Raw genomic sequence first — 23,858 nt, 5'->3', positions numbered from 1 at the left:
CTAATAAAATAAAAGTAGACAGGCTTCATGGCCTTTAGACGAGAATTTCGAAAGCAATAACCCACTGTGAATAAAACAATGGGTTACGTGTTACAGAATGTCAGTACCTCGTCAAAACATTTATAAACACGTCCTTGCATGCACCCTTGTCTGTTGTTATTAAGGCAAGAAAGCTCATATGCCTCATTAACGCAAAAGCGACCGCCACAGTTGCCTGTCAAAATGAATGACTGGAAACGTCTGTGACCTCAGTGGCATAGTCTCTTACCTATATGCAAATGCTCACGCAACAATTTTGATTATGTGCTGTTCACCGTCGCCATCGTCTTCTATGGCAAAGGAAGCAACGCTCACGCAACAATTTCGATGGTGCGTGAATCACCGTCATGATCGTGTTAATTATGATAAGAGTTAATTCAGGCACTCGAACACACAACCTTCGGTGGGAGTTGAACCCTCAAGCTTATGTGGGAATAGAATTCATGGCCTTTGGCATGAAGGCGAAGTTAATTAAGGCACAGATAATTAATTTAGAGTTAATGAAGGCACTTGAACCAAAGACCTTTGGTTGGAGTCGCACCCTCGACCTTTGATGGGAGTTAAATCACGATCGTTGGTGTTGATTAGGGTAAAGTTAATTAAGGCACAATCAAATAAATAGAGGCACTCGAATTAACGACCTTTGCTTGATGCCTGATGTGCCGAAGGAAACACCATGGGTGTTTGCATGGGCTTCAGGTGCACTTCTGAATACGGAGCTCTCACATGACAGCAAGTGTGCGTCAAAAAGCCATTGATACGTTCCTCGCTGGTATGTTTTCCCAACTGCTGTATTGCATTTTCGCAGTCCCAACCATTGACTTCTACGTATTCTGTTCCTACTTGATACACCACTCTGTAATGTTCTCGCATCTTACATTCCGTTTGAATATAAATTAAGTGGTGCAGAACCAATTTGCTAGTGCACAGTGTTGGCAAGACGATAAGTGCAGTTAAGCTTGTGAAGCCCCGCCCCGAAATGCCGGCTGTGGCCGTCAGTCCCGACAAGTGTGTCTCGACGCAACTGTGGTTTTTGTGAAGTCAGCTTCGCCGCAATACAGCCCTACTATGCGGTGAAGCATGTTAAGAGTCAATAGGGGCTAGTGTCGTGGAACATAGCAAGTGTCCCTTGGTTATACCAGTGTACAAGCGCCGTCTCCGGTCACAGTACGAATGCACAGTCATATAATAACTACTCATAGCCATTCAGAGCAGTCTCTGACATTGCTATGGCAATTCTTCACGGTTACATTTTTTTTACCCGCGATTTCTTGAAAAATGTATCAACGAGATTCTACTGCAATAGGTGGCGTTCGGTGACGAACGCACCCGGCAGCAGTTGCCTGAGAGCACATGTCCCTTTGCATTGGCACATTTGCACCACTAGTGAAAGTCTGACCACGTCGACGACCACTAAAGCAGGCAAAAGAACCAAAGAAACCTATTTCCTTTAACTAGAATAATGTATGTTTTACCAGTTCACTCACATCAAGCTGCACAACTGTTTGAGCGTCCTTTTGATTGCACTGGCCCCTAGGCGGAGAGCCTTAATTTTTCCGCAGAGAGATGGCTCTCAGTGGCATGCGGTATCATCTTCAGCTGGAGCAAGTGAACTGGGAAACTGATGCGTGGCTGTTTGTTTGCGGGACTGCATATGACCCACGTTTGGCATGCGATTACACACACACACACAGTCTAATTCTGAAAGGCAACGTTAGGAGTGCATTTATTATGCAAGTGTGTTCCTTATGCAAGTAAACAGTACATTTCCGACTGGAACAAAGCAAAGTGCAACTGCAGATGCAGCTGTTGTTTCTTGCCCAGAACATCAGTGGAACTGAACTGTTCACGACTGTACCGCTGCCTCCAAACACTTGGACAATTCAGCCGCACCCAGTCACTTGTTGGGTGTTAACGTGTTATCAACTGCCGCACTGCACAAACTGTATGTGTCTCACACACACTATTAAAAAAAAAAAAAAGACACATAAGCAAAGCTTGCAGCTACTAAAGGCAAAGCCCCTGCTTGGAGCCAGTCATTGAGAACTAAAACCTAAGTGAGACTGTACCCCTCAAGAGCAGCTTATTAGGGCAGCACCAAATACAGTAGACAAACTTTGTTGAACAGCTTTGTTTCTTTATTGAAACACACCATACTGTAGAAGGATGCAACTACAACTACACAACAGAGAGTGGTTGTGGCCCAGAGTTATTTACATCACTGAAACTGGACTGTCTCCACAACTGTCTCAACCCCTTGGACTGATTCTACCGCGCCGAGCAGGAGCGCATCAGCTGGCAGCGTGACGGTCAGCGTGCCATCATCTGCCACGCTGAGTGTGTCGTCTGCTTCTCCCGAGTGCTGGTGGAGCTCAACAACCCCGTCGTCTTCCTCAACTGTGGTGCTCAGCACAGCTGCTGTAGCATTGTCCACTGCTGCCACTTCCAAGGTACCTCCATCCTCCAGGAGGGGCACTGCTTTGCGTTTGCCCAGCACGGTGCTGTGGACGTGAAACAAGTGCCGACGAAGCATCTTGTTGGAGACAACACCCTTGTTGCACAGCGGACAGAAGATGTGGTAGTCGCCCGTGTGGAAGCGGGTGATGTGGTGCCGCCGTGACATGGCCAGTGTGAATGCCTTGTCACAGTAAGCACACTTGAATGGCTTCTCACCTCTGTGTCGGCGCATATGTGCTTCAAAGACTGCCTGCACAGTGAAGAGTGACAGCACTAAGGCATAGGCTGTTTTCTACAGGAGAGACCACATATAGCGCACAGACATGCTAAGCACAGTTACTCAATCATGACTGACTTTGTTTAGGCAATGTTGCACAAAAATCTCATAGCAGTAACTGCATATATGAATGGGGTTCGGATTTTTTGTAGATATTTACTTATTTAACATGCTGCAAAGACCCAAGGGCATTACAGGAAGGAGTGGTAAAATACAAATATTGTGCAGGTAAAGAGAAAGAGAATGCTCAGAACAATTAGCAAGATTAACAAACAAAATGACAAGAAGCTTCGTGGATGGTAGCCTTGGAGCTGTTGGTGTCTGTGATGGCAGCGATTGAAGTGGGAAGGCATTCGATGCATTCAATGCTAGTCTCGGGGATGAAAGAATCGTTGCACGCATTAGTGTGGTAAGATGCCATAAACTTTGAAGTTATGGTCTGAGGGAGAAAAAATTAAATTAAATTATGGGGTTTTATGTGCCAAAACCACTTTCTGATTATGAAGCACGCCGTAGTGGAGGACTCCAGAAATTTTGACCACCTGGGGTTCTTTAACGTGCACCTAAATCTAAGTACACGGGTGTTTTCGCATTTCGCTCCCATCGAAATGCGGCCGCCGTGGCCGGGATTCGATCCCGCGACCTCCTGCTCAGCAGCCTAACACCATAGCCACTGAGCCACCACGGCGGGTGGTCTGAGGGAGATGATACATACATAGGAGGATAAAAAAATTACATCTTTTAGAACTGGATTGGAATGATAGAGTTTGTGGAACAATGAAAATTAAAACATAACTGTGGTATGCAGTAACTGAGGCTTAGGTTAGTCGCAGTTAGCATGCTTAGCACACTCTCATAAAAATTGGGAATAGTATCAGAATGTGCAAAACTACCCATGACATTTTGTTTTCTTCTGAAGAGAAGACCACCTTCTCAAAAGGGAACTTTCTGAATGAAGTTGACATTACTTCAACAGGCTTGAAAATTTTCTGCAGGGACAATAAAATATTCTTGCCTTATACAAAGAAAAAAGGAAATTCATAAAAGATGGGGACAGTACAGACACATCCATCTTGTGATTTATTTCAAAATTAATGGAACTAACGGATCATTGTCATTGTTCACTGCCTCCTTTGTGCTTCAATATAAACAACCAACTGACACAAACTAAGAGCCTGCTTTGCAGAGTGCATAAGAGCTTCCAGACTGTCTGTTAGCGTGATCAGTGCAATGCATTTCAGGCACGCAGACATTAATATTTTGCAGTGAATTTTAAATTCATTCAAACACCATACTTACTCAAGGCGATGCTCATGTCTTGATGAGCTCGAATTAAAGGAAGTAATCTTTATCACATTGTGATGATACATTATGACCTGCTGATGTGCAGCGCAACTGGCCCTTCCCCACTTCGTTCCTTCATTCTCTACACCAGCAGGTATCATTGCAAGGGGCAATGCCGAGTAGCTGGCTAGAGGAATATACCTCAGGCCGACCTCTCGGCATTTCGTATCATTAAACTTCTCTCTCTCTCTCAGAGCAGAGTTCCAGCTCACGATTTCCGCTGGTAACAATTCATTCCTAATGGTCCTCAGAAAGTACGTAAATTTAAAAAGATCTTTCCTGGAAAAGTACTCCTGAATCTTAAAAGCCTGGCCTCTTGGGGCAGATATGTAACGAGGTGGGCATAAGTACAATGGGGCCACAATTCCAGTTTAGTTATTATGAATCGTATGTACACGAGCTTTAAGTGAAGATTTTTACACTGTTCGTCAAGAGTCAACCCAGTCTGGCTCTTTCTTCATATTTGTTGTGTTACCTTACGAGCTGCACCACCTTAGGACATATCTTGCAGCGTTGGGTTGTATTTGCTCTAATGCTTAACGCACAGAAAATGGGACACACACAGCAGGCACACACAAGTGTTGGCCTTATGCAGGCTTTATAAACAGCCTCCCTAAAGTGCTTGCCCACCTGCTTGAGAGTCGGAACCCAAGTGAACAACCGGCTTTATGCACCATGCTACTAGTATGCTCAGACTATGGTTCATCCTCGCAAAATCCAAACCCACCTCGGAGTGCAGCGTGACCTGGCACAGGTCGCACTTGAAGACAGTGTCCTGCGAGTGCCGGTAGCGGTGGGCAGCCAGGCTGCCGGGGTACTTGAAGCGCTTCTTGCACACATCGCACGCGTGGCTCCATGTGTTGGGGCCGGCCTTTTCGTGCTTGTGTGCAATGGCGTGGAAGTTGAGCGAGGCAATCTTGTTGAAGCCTCGACCGCAGGTGTGGCACCGGTAGTGCAGGTCCCGGGAGTGAGCCTGCAGAAGGAATCGGTGTGCAGGGACGGCGACAGAACAGCCAGCGGAACCATTCACTGAGCTCTCCATTCGCCAGGCACCTTTGCTAACACAGTCATCATCATCAGCCTGGTTACGCCCACTGAAGGGCAAAGGCCTCTCCCATACTTCTCCAACTACCCTCGTCATGTACTAATTGTGGCCATGTTGTCCCTGCAAACTTCTTAATTTCATCCGTCCATCTAACTTTCTGCCGCCCCCTGCTATGCTTCCCTTCCCTTGGAATCCAGTCCGTAACCCTTAATGACCATCGGTTATCATCCCTCCTCATTACACGTCCTGCCCATGCCCATTTCTTTTTCTTGATTTCAACTAATATGTCATTAACTTGCGTTTGTTCCCTCACCCAATCTGCTCTCTCCTTATCCCTTAACGTTACACCCATCATTCTTCTTTCCATAGCTCGTTGCGTCGTCCTCAATTTAAGTAGAACCCTTTTCGTAAGCCTCCAGGTTTCTGCCCCGTACCTGAGTACTGGTAAGACACAGCTGTTATACAATTTTCTCTTGAGGGATAACGGCAACCTGCTGTTCCTGATCTGAGAATGCCTGCCAGACGCACCCGTGCATGTGCAGTGCATGTGCAAAGAACTCAAACCTGGCCCAAGCTCTTTCGTGCACAATACACCTAGGAGGCATAGATCAAATTTGGTTCCGCTACATCTAAAGTTCCCTGACATTAGTTCTCAAGTTCTAAAGACATCTAAAGTTCCCTGACATTCCCCGACATTAGACAGTTGCATGACAGTGTCGCAGATGTGATCCGATCAGCAGCACAACCACAATGGGGCCATGCCTGGAGTCCTAGAATTATACATCAAGAGGTGCCCTTGTGAAAGTATGCAGCCACACTGAGCTCCATGAAAATGTTCCACAGTAGTAACAGGTGAACAAACATCACATGGATCTTTGAGTTGTACCATGGTGAGCGACTGCAAAATTATGGACTTGTGTGTTGACAGGGATTCAAGACATGACCTCAGAGTGAAGCGCACTGCACTCAAACAACTGCACTGAAATAATGGCTGTCCTCGTGGGCAGGCATACTCATTCACTCAGGTTAGCCTTCCACATTCACTGCAAAGCATGAGATTTAGTGGGAGACAAACGATGTGAGTACGAGTGAGTGCTGGTGAGTTTGACTCGAGTATAAAAAGGAGCGAGTGCCCATTAACACAATGTGAGTGACTGTCAGTAGATGTGAGTATGTCATGCGAGTGAGCATCGACGAGTGGGTGCCATTAAGTGTGAATGGAAGTGACTAAAAATGCTAGCAAGTGTTGATGCGTATAAGTGGGTGTGAATGTGAGTAAGTGCACAGCCTGGGAAAACATTGTCACGTGAAGAAAGCAAAATGGTGAATGGTGAAACTAGCGTTTTATTGGGCGAACTTGTGCCCACAAAAGCAAGTTACACTCAAAGGAGAGCAAGAGCGGCGAACATGATCAGCAGTCGTCGAAATTTGATTAGTGGGTCAAGCGTGTCGGCTTTTATACATCAGTTGTCGAATGTTCCAGAATAATCGCTGGGACCCGCGCGTCTTCCATAAAGTTCTACATTATTCGTGTCGTGCATACATGCAATGAGATTACACAAGGTTCGGTCACAGACACTGGATGGAACTATCGATAACATTCCAGAAACTTCCGATACATTCAAGCGCGTCCTGCGCTGTGCGATAACATTTGTTAGGCGGTGACACGTGGTCGCCCGATAAAGATAAACAAGTACAGGTGTCACTATTGGTGAGTGAGCCTGTTGACCTATGGCCTCTGTGGGTTATTGTGCGCAAGCATAGGTATGGAGGCGGGCGCACCTGCAGATGCAGGTCGTACAGCCCCTGCGTCTCGAAGTACTTGGTGCACTGCGTGCAGGTGCTACCCCGCTGCTCCTCGTGTGCCTGCAGGTGCTCCTGGAAGCTCGAGGGGAGCACGAAGACGCGGGGGCAGTGGGGGCACGGGTAGCTCTCGCTGGTGTGTGCCGTGCGGATGTGCCGCTCGGCCTGGTTTCGCTCAATGAATCCCTTGCTGCAGAGGTCGCAGGCAAAGGGCCACACGCCAGTGTGGTCCACCAGGTGGCGAAGGTAGCCCTTGCGGCTGTACGACACGTAGTCGCAGTGCTCGCACCGGAACAGCTTCAGGCTCGGGGCACTCTGCGCAGGGAACGGGAAACCACCACATGTGTTGGCCTCACTTAGCGGCACATGTTTTTCAATGTACATTAAGGAACAATCAAGCTAGACACTCAAAACTCACTATGATCAAGTTGAAGGGGGAGCTGAAATTACTTCTTTATATTCACTATGGACGTTTACGGCAGTACATGCCCAATGGGGTGCACAATTGTAAACATGGAAGGTGGCATTGCGGCCAGCGGAACCGCTACGAGGCCACGCATGCAATGAGACTGGAATAGAACCACAAAAAGAATCGTCACGCGATTTCTTAGCACCTGACGCAACAGCCTTTAGATGACTGCCGTCCGTTCCATTGTAATGGTCTTCTGCTTGGCTCGTCGCGGTCGTGCAGAACGTGGCATACACAACACGGTGCTTTGCATTGGGATTGAGGAGGCAAGCGAACTTCTCGGCTGGCTCGTGGCATCCAAGAGTATGCCGGTGCCAATGCGATCTCGGAAGCAGGTTCTTCGCTTTTGTGAAGCATGTCTCTCCCCAATGTCAACACAATGACTGGCTTGGTCTATCTAATGAAAATAATTCTGCAGCATTCAAGAGAATTGATTTAGGAATAAATGTAACGAATGGCATCAATAAATGCAATCATTAAGTAATAAAACAATGCTGTCGACTGCTGCATTGGTAGTCACCAGCTTAAAAAAAATGTTTATTAATGAGGCACTTTGCTTTCATCAACTTGTCTTCAACATAGAACAGCCGTGGCCAGAGCAGCATTGCATGCTTTGACTTTTTCCAGAAAGTTGTGGTGCACGCCTAGCACAGGCATGGCTTACACACATGGCAATGGCTTAGCATGCACAGTGCACAATATTTGCTTTTGCAGAAAATGTTACGCTGCATGGCGGTGTTGCCATGCAGGTCAGCTTGATGCCAGCGATGATACAGTGTGTCTACTATTACCTCAGTTTGATACTTTTCATATAATGACCTCTGTTTCAGGCACATACTTCATTCTAATGCACATGTCAACTTAAGTTGATTTTATGCCAGTCATTCTAACCACACAGTTATGGTGAGACAAGACACTGCTTTACAGAAAGCAGCCTTACACTTTTCTTTGCTGCGTAGGCTCTGTTGTTACCCAGCGGCTCTACACACTCCCAACTGTGAGAGCAGGCAATAGTTATATCGAAGAAATTAATATAGTGAAGAAAGTCCAGCTCCTCCTTCTTTACAGTAGTTAGGTATTGTTATGAGTACAGTATCTCGGGCATACGATCAAGTGCCGGAGGGCAGAGAATACCCAGCAATCACAGCTTCAAAAATAACAGAAAGTTACTATAAATTGGAAGTGTTTGATTGCACACTGCTTCTTGTGCAATAAAGGGCACATAGACTCATTGCTTTTTTTTTTCCTTTGCATCAACAAAATTCTTTCACAACCTTTGCCCATGCATAACCAGGCACTCTGAAGATAACTTGAACATTATCACATCACATAAGTGGTAAAGCACAAAATAGATTCATGTTATGGCATTCGATGGGGACTGCTTGGAAAAGTCATAATGACATTGTCATTGTACTGTGCATTGGGGTAATTTTCTAGACTCTCTTGACCGCCCGAAAAAACAATTTCCTTTTCACAGCTGCATCTGTCCTTTGAACAGCTTGAACAACTGCAGTCAACCGTGTGACTGAGCAGCCATGGTTGTGGTCTCAATTCTTCAGCCACTTCCAATATTAAAGCAGGATTTGAGTACTGGCTAGTTAGTAATCCATTGCAAACGTGACTTACAGCAAATACATAGACAAGGGGACAGAGGTAGATGATGTGATTTCTAGTGCAAGTACACTGTACCTGTAAGTAAAGCCCTTAACTTTATGCGGTGGAAAATGTGAAATTTTGCAAATCCAGACAAAGGAATCAGCAAAATTTTGCGGCAACACTTAACAGACATAATAACAGTTTATTTATTAAGAACTTTCAGGCTCCAAACATGCTTGCATTATTTAAAACTGAAGGAAACTGTTGTGGCTGAGCATAAGATGATGCTTTGTACTCTCTCCACTATGAGAAGGGCGCTTGTGGGACACAATGTCACCATAGTGACTGAATGACCTTTCTACATCAACAGAGTTGATTGGCATTGACAGGTATTTAAGGGCAATGGAAAAAGTGCTGGAGTGAGTTGTTCTATCCCTGCCCAGAAAGCCAGAACATCAAAATCTACAACTAGATTTTTTTGTTTAGAAAGAAATGGTGCTAAATCCCTGTCACTAGATTTGAGTTCTTGTGCAGACTTCAGGTACACTTGCACTATTCAGCAGCTACGGCTAGTGATTCAACACAGTGCCCACGCAGCCATGAGCCATCAGTACGCCTACACTCTGTAGATTGCTTTCAAGATAATGTGTGCGTGGCTGCGGAATACGCAGTTGCCGGTGGAGTACAACGCCACCTTCCTTTCACACCACTCCCCCTGGGACCACGGGTGCGACGGAAGACAGCGTGCTGCCTCCCCGCTTTCCCCTTTAATGCACGCAAGGTTGAGCCGCAATCATCGGCTCACCCATCGCATGCCTTCGCTATCACACACAGCACATCGCACGCGGGGACAATGTTATCACCCTTGGACTTCATACAGAATATCGAGGCGACAGAAACGGCAGAAATGTACCTGGAGTGCCCATATAATTGTTATCACAATTGTATAGGAATGGTACCCATATGCTTGCGCATAACCTGCATTCACGAAGTGAAGCGTCACTGTAATTCTTTATAAGGTTATAACATTTTGATATAATATTACACTTCTACAACACTAAAGGATTACGAAGCAATAGAAACCCTTTTACTATTAATTAATAAGAAAACACTACTTTCCTGTCACCTTTGGCACCTTCCACTTGATCTGTCGTTTTTAAAATGTGTAGCGCCACCTTGCGAAAACTATGAGAAATAGCATTTCTCCGTAGCTTGCAAAAGCAACATTTCCAACATTTTTTTCACATTTCCACGAAAAAACATAAATTCTGCTAAATTTCGTTAAGTCATGGTATCACAGAAATCTAGGGACTCTACCTATAAGGCACACAGCAGAACTTTAGGCAGTACCACTCAATATACAGTGCACAAAAGCATACCTATGATCTGACCGCGGTGATAGACGAACACTGTGGCACACTGCTGGTTTGACTTTGGCTACAAAATGACTAAAAAATGGCAGCTGGCGCTGAAGCACTTGACATCTGCCAGTGAAAGTTGTGCGATTTCCAACTCATTACATTTTTCTAAAAAACTCAAAGCCTTGGTCGCATAATGAAATTAAAAAATTGTTTGCATAATGACAGGCCTCGATATCAAACAAGTATCAAGGATGCGTATCCCTGAAGCATCAGTGTTCACTACAAATACACAGAGGTGAAGGGCAACTCACGGATCCATCAGGCATCAGGGCAGCACCTTTGTCAGACGTTTCTGGCTGGACTGCAAGCAAAAAAAAGCATGTAACAGCACTGCTCTTAGAAGGTATAGGTACCACTGCAAATACCTTTACACAAATGTCATTTCCCACTTGGCATATTTGTTTGCTCATACATATCTAGGTTACTAGTGTAATGAACTCGCACAGGTTCGTGTACACTTAAACCTTGTCACAATGATATTACCCAAGATGAAATACTGGATATAAAACCTAAGTCCCATTGAAAAGGCTTAAGACATCCGTGCGATATTACAGTGAGACCTGTTACAGGTACTTTGCAGAGTCATTTGTGGAATCATCCTCTCAATTGGTTGTCGCCATCAGTCATCAGCATGCCTTAGTAACTCTCTGTCAGTGGTCATCACACCACCACGACAACAAGACAGTATGTTTACAAATGTTTGCGAGAGAGGAGACGGCTCTGCCAGTTTCAAACATGAGACTGTCTTTCCTGTGCAAAACACTGTTTGAACAATATCAACAAAGTGCGTGTGCCAAGAGCTGCAAGCTTCACGGACGAGGTGATAGCAACACATTTCACAAGAAAGACAATAAGTGCAACGAGGCAAGAATTTAGATGAAGCAGCCGCCACAGAGCCAAGCATGGAATGTCAAGAGAAAAATAAACCAAAGTCGTGGTTCTCTAGAACTGTAGAAAATAAACAAGCTGCAGAGTGTGACATCACAAAGTTGAGGTGACGCTCTTGTCAAGTTTTGAGCATATAGAAAAATTTCTACAAACTTTCTTAGAAAAACCAATCTTATAGAAGCAGAATCTGCATGACATCTTTTTTTTTTTTTTGCTTTTCATCATTTGCATCAAATGAAGTTCCTGGACCTCAAAATGCTGGAACAAATCACTGGAAAGCCCCAGAGCACTAAAGCTATTCTACTGGTGATAGCTTTGAAAAGAACCAGTTTCGGTTCCCAGGAAGTGTGCATGTGTTGTGACGTCACCATGCAGCAGGTGGTCATGTAGGAGTAGGAAATTGCGACATTCTGGTGCTCGCACCAGCTTACTCGGCTGTCTGTTTCACTGTTACAGCAGTACACAAAGACTGATGCAGCAGCATAACAGACAACCGGGTGACCCAGACTGAGTGCCAGAACATCACAATGCCCTGCTCAGCTTCTTCTCCACTCATTTGTAGCACAAAGGCCAGCAAGCTGAAACAGTGCATCTTGGCAAGAGACATGCAACAGACTTTGGCAAACAAGGACGCCTTGCAACCATCAGCCCAGTCGGCAGGGAAACATGACACAGTGACCCCAGCAGCTAAACCTCCTGACATCATGTAGCTCTTGCGCGACAGCAGGTGTGTCTCCAAAAGACTCTCCAACGAGCGCACCCCCTCAATTTGGTTCTGTGAGAGTATGTAACCTCAGCAGAGAAAATTGGACCGTGAAAATGGGCGAGAGGGCCAACGAAAGCTATTCATTTTCAAAAGGAAAAGACCAAGGCAGGAACTCACACTTGTGTCCGCAGAGCAGGTGCAGCATGAGCTCGCGTCGAGTCATGAAGCGCATGGGGCACATGGTGCATGCGTGGTTGGTCTGGCGCAGGTGGACACGGCTCACATGGCGCTTCTTCTGTGCCAGGAAGTTGAAGCCCTTGGAGCAGTACTCGCACTTGAACGCCTTGTTGGCACCATGCTTGGCCTGCCTGTGGCGGCAGCAGCATAAATTGAAACGCAAACATCTAAGGACACCTAAGCACTTCTGATGAGTTGTGAATGTGAAAGTGTTAATGTCCAATTGAATGACGCTGAGTGGTCCTTCGAGTTTTGTGCAGCGAATATGTACCACGGTGGTACATGCTGCCCGAGCCAGCAAGCAGCAGCAGCAGCAGCCTGCAATGCCAAAGCCGCATGCCACCGTGTGTGGCAAGAGACCAAGGAAGCAGCCACAGCCACCAAGGCTAGCAGGCGTGCACAGCAGCTAAGCTCAGTGGGGGTGAGAGCGATACAGACCGCGTGCCTGCTTGCAAGAGAGAGAGTGAGAGTAATATGGCATCATGGCGATGCCCTCTCCTTTCACGCAACACCTGGTGCACTACTGCATCAGCAGGTATGCCCTTTCACCCATTCTGCTCTGTTGAGGCACACTTGTGACGTAGCGTCGCAGCTAATGGGAATTTATCTGCCGATTTTCTGCTCCAGATGACAGACGCTGGCTTTTTCGCTTTCGCATCAATAACTTAGTAGAACATCTGTTGCGCATAATTACATGGAAGTGCAGTGTCTACTTGCTGTGTAACTGCTTTCTAAGCACGAAGTAGTCCCCAGTGTACATTTCTTATCTGAATTAGGACTCTACTACAAGCAAAGGCAAAGCTGGAAACAGAACAATGCATTTCAGTTGTTTCTGGCTTGTTCAGAAACAATTGAGGACCTTAGCCCAGAAAGTTTAAGAGTAGGTCTGAAGATTAACATGTAGTATACAAAGGTAACATTCAACAGCCTGGCAAAAGAATGAAAATTTGTGATTGGCAGTGAGCCTGTAGAATCTACATGACGTTTATGTGATAAATCATTCTGTTCTACCGTTTCTAACATATGGGGCATGAACACGGAGGTTAACAATGAAGCTCGAAAAGAAGTTAAGGACCACAAAACAGGTGATGAAGACAGTGATACAGATTAGAGAGTAAACGTGGGTAGCCGGTATTCTAGCTGACATCAAGAGGAAAATCACGATGACTGTCGACGGTAATGCATTTCGAATTGAATCAATATATAGCAACACAATGTATTGCCACCGTCAAAATGAGTTATGTATGAGGTGTGTACGGCAGCGGGATTATTCTTTCGCGCTTCACTAAGAACACTCGGCACCATCCAGCGCTGCCGCCACAAATCCTGCGTCTGGCTTTCGAAATGCATTGCCGGTGCGCGCAAACATCGAGAGACGCATCGTGCAGCAACTTGGCTCCTCTTTCACGCTTCTCTCTGGAAAGATTGTGCCACCTAGTGGCACTGCCAAGAAGACGAGGTGCATGGCATGCCGGTGCCTGCGAGTGCTGAGCATTACTCCCTCGCTTGCCACCGACTCAGTGGCACATACTCAGTGATCCAAGTTGGCGAGAGATTTATTGAAGAGTGGCACACACCCAATACGTTCGTGGCACAGTTCACTAAAGCGTTGGCATGAAAGGCATTAATTGAAAAGCGACACATGCCCAGTGCATTTGTGGCACAGGCTGCTAAAGTGTTGGGCTGCTGTCCTTGAGGAACCCTTGTGAACAATTCGTTGACCATCGGACAAATTTACCAATCTTTTCAGTCATTGTACAGCAGCACTTTCCCAGTGGCACATAGTACCTACTTACCCAAGTTGGCGTCAAAGACGTTCATTGAACAGCGGCACACACCTACTGGCACATACCCAGTGAGCCAAGTTGGCATCGAAGAGGTTCACTGGATACCAGCACAGGCCAAGTGGCACATTCCCAATGCTCTAAGTCGGCATCAAAAAGTTTCTTCAAACAGCGGTGCCTACCCAGTCCTGCATGTACAGTGGTCCCTACCGGCGTGAAAGAGGTTTGTTGACGAGCAGCACATACGTGCACATTGCCACACACTCAGTGACCCAAGTTGGTCCTATGGTTGGTTTCGAATGCTGTTCCCTCAGGTCAGCAGCCCGATGCGCTATCCATTCGGTTGTGGACTACCCACTCAGGTAGGCAGGAAAACAGTTAGGTACTAATTTAGATACAAACAAAGATACAGAGATACAAACAATGATAGACACACACACACACAGCCCTGCGAAAGTGTGTGAAGTACACTAAGAATGCTAACACATTAATATTAATAGAACATTCTTCACGGTCCATCATTCTGGCCAGTTACCTAGCGATTGGAAGGTGGGCAAGGTGGTACCATTGTTCAAATCTGGTGATGGGTATTCCTCTATTAACTACAGACCTATATCACTAACTAGCACTCCCTGTAAACTAGGCATGGTTTCAATACTAATTTGTTTTGCTAATGAAGTCTTCACTACGCCTGAAAATGGGTGGTTCATCGACTGCACATTTTTAGATTCCCAGAAAGTATTTGACCTTACCCCTCACTCAATATTATGTTTAAGGTTAAGCAAGTTAAACATCAACCCTAACTATTTTGCTTGGATTGAAAAAATTTCTAACAGAACGCAATTTGCAACAGCTAGTGACTTCGATTCCTGTTACTTCAGGTACGCCTTAGGGTTCTGTCCTCAGCCCCCTTCTGTTTTCCAGCAAAGCTTGTATTGGCTCACAAGTGTCGTCGTCATGGTCATGCAACAAAACCCAGTTGCTCCCAGAGCAGAGCAGCTGCGGGAAAGGGCAGTTTGATGAGCTGACAGCTGCACCAGTGCCAGAGTCATTAGCAAGGATTCCAGCTGCATAGGCGCGCGCTCACACCACGCGCACTACCAATCAGGGCCCTTTCTCTTCTGCAAGGGAGGAAAAAGGGCAGGAAAGGGTTTTGCACGCACTGTGCCGGCTTTCTTTCCACTCAGTTCAGTCTCATAATATGGATGGGATGCGTTGTGCGTTCCCCCAGGGAATGGGCAGTCTTCGATATGCGGCAGTGAGAACTTGCCCGTGAAAGGGCTTGCCGATCCAGCCACCCGAGCCTCCCGAGCCTAGGCAATCTGACAGCGACGAGAAGATCCCGAGCTGAGGTAGCGTTACCTGTGGGTTACTTAACCATGACGAAGGTCAGGTGCATGCAGGACAAGCTTTGCTTACCCCCATTTTCAAGTACGAGAGGGTTGGTCACTTTTTAGATTTATATTAACGAACTGACTAATGTAGCTCAGTCAATCAACCATGTATCAGGCTATATGCCAATGACTGCATAATGTATTGCAATATATCATCCGACACTAATCTTACAGCACTTCAGTCTGACCTTAACACTACCACTAACTGGTGCAATGCATGGCAAATGCATTTGAATGCTAAAAAGTGTAAAGTAATGAGAATCTCCACAAAATTAGCTAATTGTGACTCTCGGCTTTTTAACACTGATAGTTTTGTGCTAGACTTATGAGCATATAGAAGTTCACGTACCTGCTAACCTTTCTTGGTAAACTCATGTTAACTATGTTTTAATATAATGCTAATTGTACATTTGGTTATTTACCCGCAACTTTTCAAGGGCACCGTTGTCTCTTAAATTAACCTTATATAATATACTTGTAAGGTCTAAGCATGAATATGCAGGTGCTTTGTGTGGGATCCTAGTCTAGAATTTCTTATTAATGAACTAGAATCAGTACAAAACCGTAGTGCATGTTTCATTTTGTCAAATTATTCCCGCTTTTCCAGTGTACCATCGATGAAACTCACTTTGCAGCTTGCGAAGCTCTCTTTAGGCAGGAAAAGGCCCCGTTTATTATTGTTCCACAAGATTTTTCACAATCCACACCTGAAAAGTGAGCCAGCTGATGTAATATGCCATACTAACCACCGCCATAGTTATAGTTGACGCCCTTTTTTTGTCACACTAATTTGTTTTCCCATTGATTCATCCCTAATGCCCACCTCCATCATCATCATTCTCAATGATTTCGCATTTCAATCTAACATTGAAGTTTGCTGTATGTACTACATACAGCAAATATTACATGTACTTTCTTTCTTGTATCTTTTGCCACTTCTTTCTGTAATGCTTTTGGCCATTGAAGGTATCAAAATAAACGAACAAACAAACAAGCAAACAAATAAATAAATAATTTTTTCTCTTCCTAGCTGGTTCACAGTGAAGAACAAGGAAGGTAGCGCATAAAATGCAGGAACAGGAACACAGTTCACAAGACTGCTTGTCCGGCACACTGTCTTCCAGTGCTTGTGTTCCTTGCTACTCAATGAACTTTGCTGTTACCCCAATAACCTTTCACCTCCTGACCTTGCCCATAACTCTGTACAAGGCCAAGAGGCTTTGAAACTGTGTGAACTGAGGCTACCTGATCACAGGACGATGTGTGTGCGCTATTGCGGCCACATTAAGCCCCACCACCAGCAGCGGCAGGGCACAAACCATACGGTGTCACAAATACCGACTATACCGCGTGGATCACATGGGCTGTACAACAGCTGTACAACAGATGTTTCTATGAGAACAGTCTCTAATCATCGAAAAAGAGGATTCAAGACAAAATTATAATTTCTGCAGCTAAATGCAGTGTGGAAAAATGTTGTTAGAAACAGTAACTCATTGTACTCACTGCGGATTTTCTGTCTGTGTTTAAGGGGGGAAGAGCAGTTTAGAAACTTTTTTTCTATTTGTTGACTAAATTTAATAAAAAGTGTCACCTAGACAGAGATTTTCATGCTGATTTCAAAAATATTATTACTTTTTAAGTTGACTGAGTGATCCCATATATAATTAAAATTAATGACCTAATGGCAAGACGAGTATAAGACAGAATGTTTATAAAGACATATGGCTGGATACTGCAAAGTGTAAGGAACACAATTGTAGGGCTACTTTTTTTCTATTGCAGGTATTTTTCTAGGCAGGTGCCCTGAAGACTGAGACGGTGCTTTGGCAAGTTTAAAAACCACAAAAAAATGAGGTTCTGAAAAAACTTGAAAGAACAAAATGGGCTTAATTTTATAACAGAACACCACAAAATATTTGAATATATACAAGTGCTTAGTAGTCTCCAGGAATGTAGTCTTGCTGGCTAGTGTCACTACAGTAATGTCTTCTGAGCACTGGCTGCAAGTTTTCAGCAGATGCATGCTCAGCAGACATAGCTAGCATCTCGTCTGTCCTGGCAGCAGTGTCGTCAACGCGATGTAGTAGTTCCCATTTTTGGTCAGTAGCAGGAGTTGGTGCTAGAGCTTAAAGTTTTCCTTGAACTTCACGGTCTATATGCAAAAATTCCGGCTACAGAATAGTAGCGTCGTGCTAAAACATCGATGCGCACCCATTATCAGGAGCGCTTCGGGGGACTAGGTCTAACATGCCATCAGGATCTCCAGCATCGCTTGACTGCGGGAGTGGGCGGGCTAGCTATAGCCCAACAAAGCGTAAGCGCGCGCACTCGTTACGTCACGTTGGCTAGAACAACAGTGCCTATCGTTAGATCAGTGGTTCGACACACTGGTGCAGCCAGCGTAACCGGATGCGGCAAACAGACTCCGACACGCCCCGCGTCGAGCGATGCTCGCCTGTGCGCCGATAACGTCAGACTATAAATGCGCATTATTACGTAATCGGGAAGCGGCGCAGCGGAGTGTCATTTCTCGACGTTGTACGCCGACTTCCTCTTCCTTTTTTTCCTAAATTTGAACTTCGTGACGAACTTCAAAGCCGAGGTCAGCATCGCTGTCGGCGTGGGAAACCTCGTTGGCACGCACGGCGTATGTGGTGCGGCCGTGGATTGATGCAGACGACGCCAGTCTAGCCAATGGCGTGGCTAGCTGATGGTCACGTGCCTTTGTCGACCAATTACAGCATGCATTGGGTCTTTTTGATGCGGAATTTCTTCACTGCCAGTGTGCGGATGGAGCCGGTGGTGGCGGGAAAATGAAGACGAGACTCGAGAGACTGCTCTTTCAAACGGTATTGGGGGCGAGGACTTACAGAGTCACCATCTGTCAGAAGCGCCTCCTTGCGTAGTACAGTCGAACCCGGCTATATCGAACTCGCAAAAAAAACGCGTATCAGTTAGTTATAGAGCATAATTCGATATAAGCCTTCTGAATGATTGGATGTCATAAAAGCACATACCATTTATAAAATCACTTTATTGATGAAACTAGCTTAGTTTCGCATGAAATAGTCCTGCATTTCTTTCTGTTCGGGCAATTTCGCTGCCTGCGATGCACGCATTTCTCCACATTGTCTAAGGAGTCGGGAGCAGCTGAGGCCGCAACCTTCCGCATTCACGCAGAAGCACCTGTCTAGTGGGAGCGCACCAATCACTTCGGAGGATGTAGGCAAAGGACCGTCGTTGCTTTCCTCATTGTGCCCACTTTCACTTGTGCTCGGTACGACGTCGCCAGTGTAGTCTTCGTTTTCTGGCTCTCCCGTGGTCGTGACACTTTCGTTTTGCACTCACAAACTCGTCCACTGTTGATTCGTCAATAGCTTCCGGAAATTCTGACAGCTCGCTCCAAGTTTCAGCAACACTGCAAGTTTTGGCAACGGCTGCGTCGCATTCATCAGAATTTACAGTCATCACCGAGCACGCGGAAGCCGGCACGGCTGAAGCAATTTCGGACGAATCGCTCGTATACAGCCGTGCGTACGCGTCGGGCACCGGGGCGAGAGAGTGGCCGCCTTAGCCCTAATTTCCCCCTTATTCTTCAAGATTGTCCTATAGTGTTCCTTGGAATCATTCACGCTGCGGGGACACATCCGACTTCTCACCGCGTTCGACCCGATGTATGATTTCGAGCTTCACGACAAATGGTAAATTCCGCCGCTTCATCACGGCAACACTGCGGGAGAAGGCCCACAAGGCACACATACAATGGACCAGAAGAGCACCGAGACAACTCGCACTTTCGCCATCTTGCAAGACGAGGGCACAAGAGGCTGTCTGAGCAAGCGCTGCGGGCGGGCCAGGATCATTTTTTGCAGGGGGGTGTCCACGGCTCGTCCGAAGCAGCGCGGTCACGGTAGGGAGAGTAGTTGGATGGAGCCGCGCCGTCGGGTTTCCCCGCAACTGCGAGGGAAAGCCAACTTCTGGGGGCACTCTTCCGCCGCTCGACGTTCGATATATCGGGCGTCGCTGCTATTTTTGTTCGATGTAAACGTAATTTTTGCTATATATACTCATTGTAGCTATACCATGCCCAGACATTGTTTGATATATAGAATAATTCGATGTAAACGGGTTCGATATAGTTGGGTTCGACTGTATGAGGGATCACGCGACGTGCTGCTCACAGGTTTCACTTACGGCGCTCAATAAAAACACCACGCGGCAGCCCTCCTGGACATTTATGTAAGTACTCTCAAAACGAAGGAAGTTTTACTGTCGATATAATAATCTTGGGCAAACTGAAAGCACAGAATCGCTTACAGACGGTATCCCTTTACCGAATACGTACAGTGAACGCCACTAAGCACAGTCGCCGCAATGGAGTCTCCCGAACCGGCTTCTTACGTGAACGGTAGGCAAACGCAGAGAGTAAACTATGTGAAATATGTTCTTATATTGGGCTGTCTGTATAACCAAATGGAGCATAACAGAATGAAGCCTCGGTGCAGCGATCACACGGGTTCGCAGCGACCGACTGCGCGTCTGGATGCATGTCCGGGCACAATGTTTTGCTTTTGCTGTGAGTGCGTTTTCGCACCGTGCCATGGGCTTTAGGCCACAGCATTTGACAGTACATTAGCAACCATTGTTGCGTGGGTGCTATCAGAACTGTTCAAAAATAATTTCGTTATAGAAAGTTCGACACCTACGGCGACTGTGATGTGCCATCGCAACAATTCAATCTTTTTTTGTCTTCTAAATTCTTGGTCATTTCAATATTATTTCTCAAGTTGTGTCGCACTTTATGTTTATCGGTCTTCTCGGATCTCATTTCCTCTGCTTCTTTTTCGTAATCCAGTGCATTAATGCATAACACAAACATGCATGGCCATATGCCATGCCTTCTTTTGATGTGCGTCTTACAGCTCTCTTTCCGTTCCAGTGAACTTGCCAGTATCTAGCATAAACAAGTTCATAGACCAAACTGTCATGACATTAGCCGGGCAGCGGGCACAGGCGAGCGTCTCAGTGCGTGTTTTCTGCTACTCACCGAACATCGCAGTCCCAGCGCCGTAGCAGAAATATTCCTCGTGTCTGTGTTTGCTGCATACCCGAGTTGTAGCCGATGGCTGCCTGCCGGTTCTAAGTTTCGCGAGCCAAGCTTCACGCAGCTCCTTGTCCTGCGCCTACGTGTGAATAAGGCTGACACCGGGCTCCGTTGCATACGTCCGGTACTGCGGCACCGAACAGTAGCCTACCCTGCAGCACGCCTACAAAGGCAGCCACTACCTATTATAGTGCTTTAAATGTTGTCAAGCAGACACCCAAGGCGGTAGATCCTCACCACTTAATCAGAACCGCAGCGCAGGTGGGACTACACTTTTGTTTTCAGCTTGCTTCGGCGCTTCCGAAGCACCCGATGGGACCACTGTGTCCACAGGATTCCTCATGCCATGTCACGCCGACGGTGGCGCCAGCTTTTCCAATGGTGGAGCTCGTCCCCAATACGGGTCGGCACGACCGAACGACTGCAGGGGCCGTCACGTGCCGTGGAAAAAGTGCTTTTTTACGGGAACTTGGGCTCATATTTAGCCCACACTGGTGCCAAAAATTTATATTACGGCTCAAATATTGATTTAGAATGCGCGAAATTTGGCGAAGTGGTAGAATAATAGTTGGAAATTCCAAAAAACACCGTTTTCAAGATGTTGACCCTTTTTGTGATTTTTTTTTTGTCTCTAAAACCTGTGTCCCCCCTTAAGCTGATACTAGGGACGAAGCTTTCAGCAAAACAGTTATCCTCTGTCTACTGGCTAACTTAAATGCTAAAATTACAAGCTTCTAAATTTGTTGAGCTGGAACACTACGATACTTATTCGGTTCTAACATGCCCCCAAATCTAATGTGCACCCAATTTTCACAGGTTTAAAGAAATAAATAAAAGTGCACATGAATGTAACGTGTCCCCGATTTATAAAAGAAAAGTACAGAATGGCTCCCATGCTCGCGATCAGAAAGAACGAGACGTGCAGAATTTATCTTCACAGAACGGAAACCTTTTAAGAGCAAAGCATTTCTTTGCCTAGTCGGAGCCAGGGTCCAATGCAAGGCTGTCCAAGGTGACAGAGCTTGTCGTTGATGTGTGCCCGCTCGCTAGCCGCTATTGGCTCGGCCCCTGCTTGCACCCGCTCGCATGGCACTATGGGCTGGGCGCCTCCTCTCCTTGCTCCACTTGCCAGTAAGGGGCTCGGTTGCACTAGCTGCACTATGTTGCATGCAGGCCTCTACCTGCAGACGGGCCCTCGAAAGCACCAAGCGCAAGAGATGCATACTTTCAAAAGCGAATGGCCTCTGGTTCTGATAGTACATCATCACGGTGTCACGACTCTTGCATGTGGTGGTCCTAGAGCGAGCGTTTCCCTGAAGGGATGTTAGTTCATTCGAGCTTGGCGCCACATGCAGGGCACATTATGCTCTGCATTGACAATCATCAAGGATGGTTCCTGCCATAATTTTTGAAAATTAGCTTTCATAATAAAATCAAAACACCATCATTGCCATTTGCGCTTCATTGGCCGCAGATGCCAGGCTGCATCTGTCAGAGCTATAACTTTTACAGATACAGTGAAACCTCATCACCACAAATACCAGATTAACAAACTTTTTAGAAATATTTTCAATGTACAACTATTTGAGTACTACGAACTTCAAAATACGTAACTTTTCAGAATACCGATTGTTACTCAGTTTCCATGTTGTGTTAAAAACACCTCAGTACAACCAATTAATATTCTAAAATCTGGGGATTCTTAGATTTTTATGACAATCGGAGTGGTAAGCTAGCAGACAACACGGTGCAGAAAGCAAACGTCTTGTAACTTGCTCCCGGTGAAGCGCGGCGCATGGGCTTGAAAAACCTGAGACAGAGCGAGAGGAGAAAAACGCCTGTGGGGCTATTTTTTTCCACTGTGGAGGCATCACAATTTGGGAGCGCATGCTTCACCCAGACAGGAGCAACAGTGGTGCATTGCCCTTCTCTCTGTGCTCCCAACTTTTTTTCTTGTGTGCACAGAAATGTAACCTCCATGCTCACGGAGGACGCCACAAGGCCCGATGATGTCGTTTGCACACTCCGGCACTTTACAATAGTTCAGGTGTCCACCTCAAGTGAGAGAGTTGCAGTATCTGCAACAAGAAATGTTAAAAAAAAAGAAAAAGAAACATTGCATTTTGGAGGTGACATGGAGCTTTCTCTTTATTGGTAGTTTTATCTGCGTCTTTTGCATGCGCTATGGTTACCATACCGTGTTTCAGCGGAATGTGGCAGCGGGATCTATGGAAATTGAAGCACAGAATGTTGAATATTAGGGCTTTCATTATAATGACCTGTCAGAATAACAAACAATCTGCCATGGTCCCCTGAGGTTTGTTATACAGATATTTCACTGTACTGCGATCACTTTCACAAGATTTCATGTGACTCTGCACCACACTTGCCCAAGTATGCAGCCGACAGCATTCCTGGTGCTGTGTGCAGATGGCGAGCTTGGCACAGTGCCAAAAACGCTGGCAGTCATATACGCCAACACATTCGGTGCTGAGCCCCATGCGATTCTGCCAAAGTGAATGACTGAGAATACCGCTCCAAATCATAGTCGACCACAAATGAACCCAAATGAACCTGCAGGTGTTCTGTGCCCACAGCAAACATCATAATGACATGGTTTGTTGTCATCTTGTGATGGCAATGATGCTGCCTCTGATGGGTTGGCTGTTGTAAATGCTGTAAACATGGTTTGGGTTCCGTACTCGATGGTAGCACGCAGGCAATTTTCAGACTTATGTTCTTGGAAAAAATGTCCGCATTAAATTCAAATAAATACGGTAATATTGTAAAAACATTTTTCATGCACAATATTGCAGCCAGAGTTACACAAAAAATTGCATTAATTTATTTGTGTACAATAACAGGTGCAATGAATTGAATTGAATTCTGGGGTCTTACATGACAAAACCACGATTTGATCATGAGACATGCTGTAGTGGGGGACTCCGGATTAATTTTGACCGCCAAGGATCCCAAAATTAATCCAATGCACGGGGCACGGGCATTTTTGCACTTCACCCCCATCAAAATGCGGCCGCCGTGGTATGGATTTGATTCCGCGATCTCGTGCTTAGCAGCGCAACACCATAGCCACTAAGCCACTGCAGCGGGTAATAACCGGTGCAATGCATAACTGATCTGACACAGCAGCTGCTACCAAGCGCATCCTTTCATACACCACTGCTGAACAGAGGCATGGTTCTGTCCATTCATTCTTCTTACTTATCCTCTGAACCACATAATTTGACAGCTATGCAGCAATTAGCCCGACACCGTGCTTTTTTAAGCATA

At 46.0% G+C, this 23,858-nt stretch overlaps 1 protein-coding gene across 7 annotated transcripts in view; it reads right to left on the bottom strand.

The window, feature by feature from the left end:
- Positions 1 to 2,155: 2,155 nt before the first annotated feature.
- Positions 2,156 to 23,858, bottom strand: part of LOC126536175 (uncharacterized) — a 181,389-nt gene continuing 159,686 nt past the window's right edge. For all 7 annotated transcript variants that reach the window (XM_072287426.1, XM_072287427.1, XM_072287428.1 and 4 more), the window contains 5 exons: positions 12,223 to 12,413; positions 10,703 to 10,752; positions 6,945 to 7,280; positions 4,845 to 5,090; positions 2,156 to 2,746 (listed from right to left, as the gene is read on the bottom strand). In XM_072287426.1, coding sequence (XP_072143527.1) covers positions 2,258 to 2,746; positions 4,845 to 5,090; positions 6,945 to 7,280; positions 10,703 to 10,752; positions 12,223 to 12,413 — 1,312 coding nt within the window. In that variant the 3' untranslated portion in view covers positions 2,156 to 2,257. The remainder of the gene's footprint in view (positions 2,747 to 4,844; positions 5,091 to 6,944; positions 7,281 to 10,702; positions 10,753 to 12,222; positions 12,414 to 23,858) is intronic.

Source organism: Dermacentor andersoni, chromosome 3 (genome assembly GCF_023375885.2).
Source record: "Dermacentor andersoni chromosome 3, qqDerAnde1_hic_scaffold, whole genome shotgun sequence".
Classification (NCBI taxonomy): Eukaryota; Metazoa; Arthropoda; class Arachnida; order Ixodida; family Ixodidae; genus Dermacentor; species Dermacentor andersoni.
The sequence above is the reverse complement of the archived record's forward strand: the minus strand, read 5'-3'. Positions and strand labels throughout refer to the sequence as shown.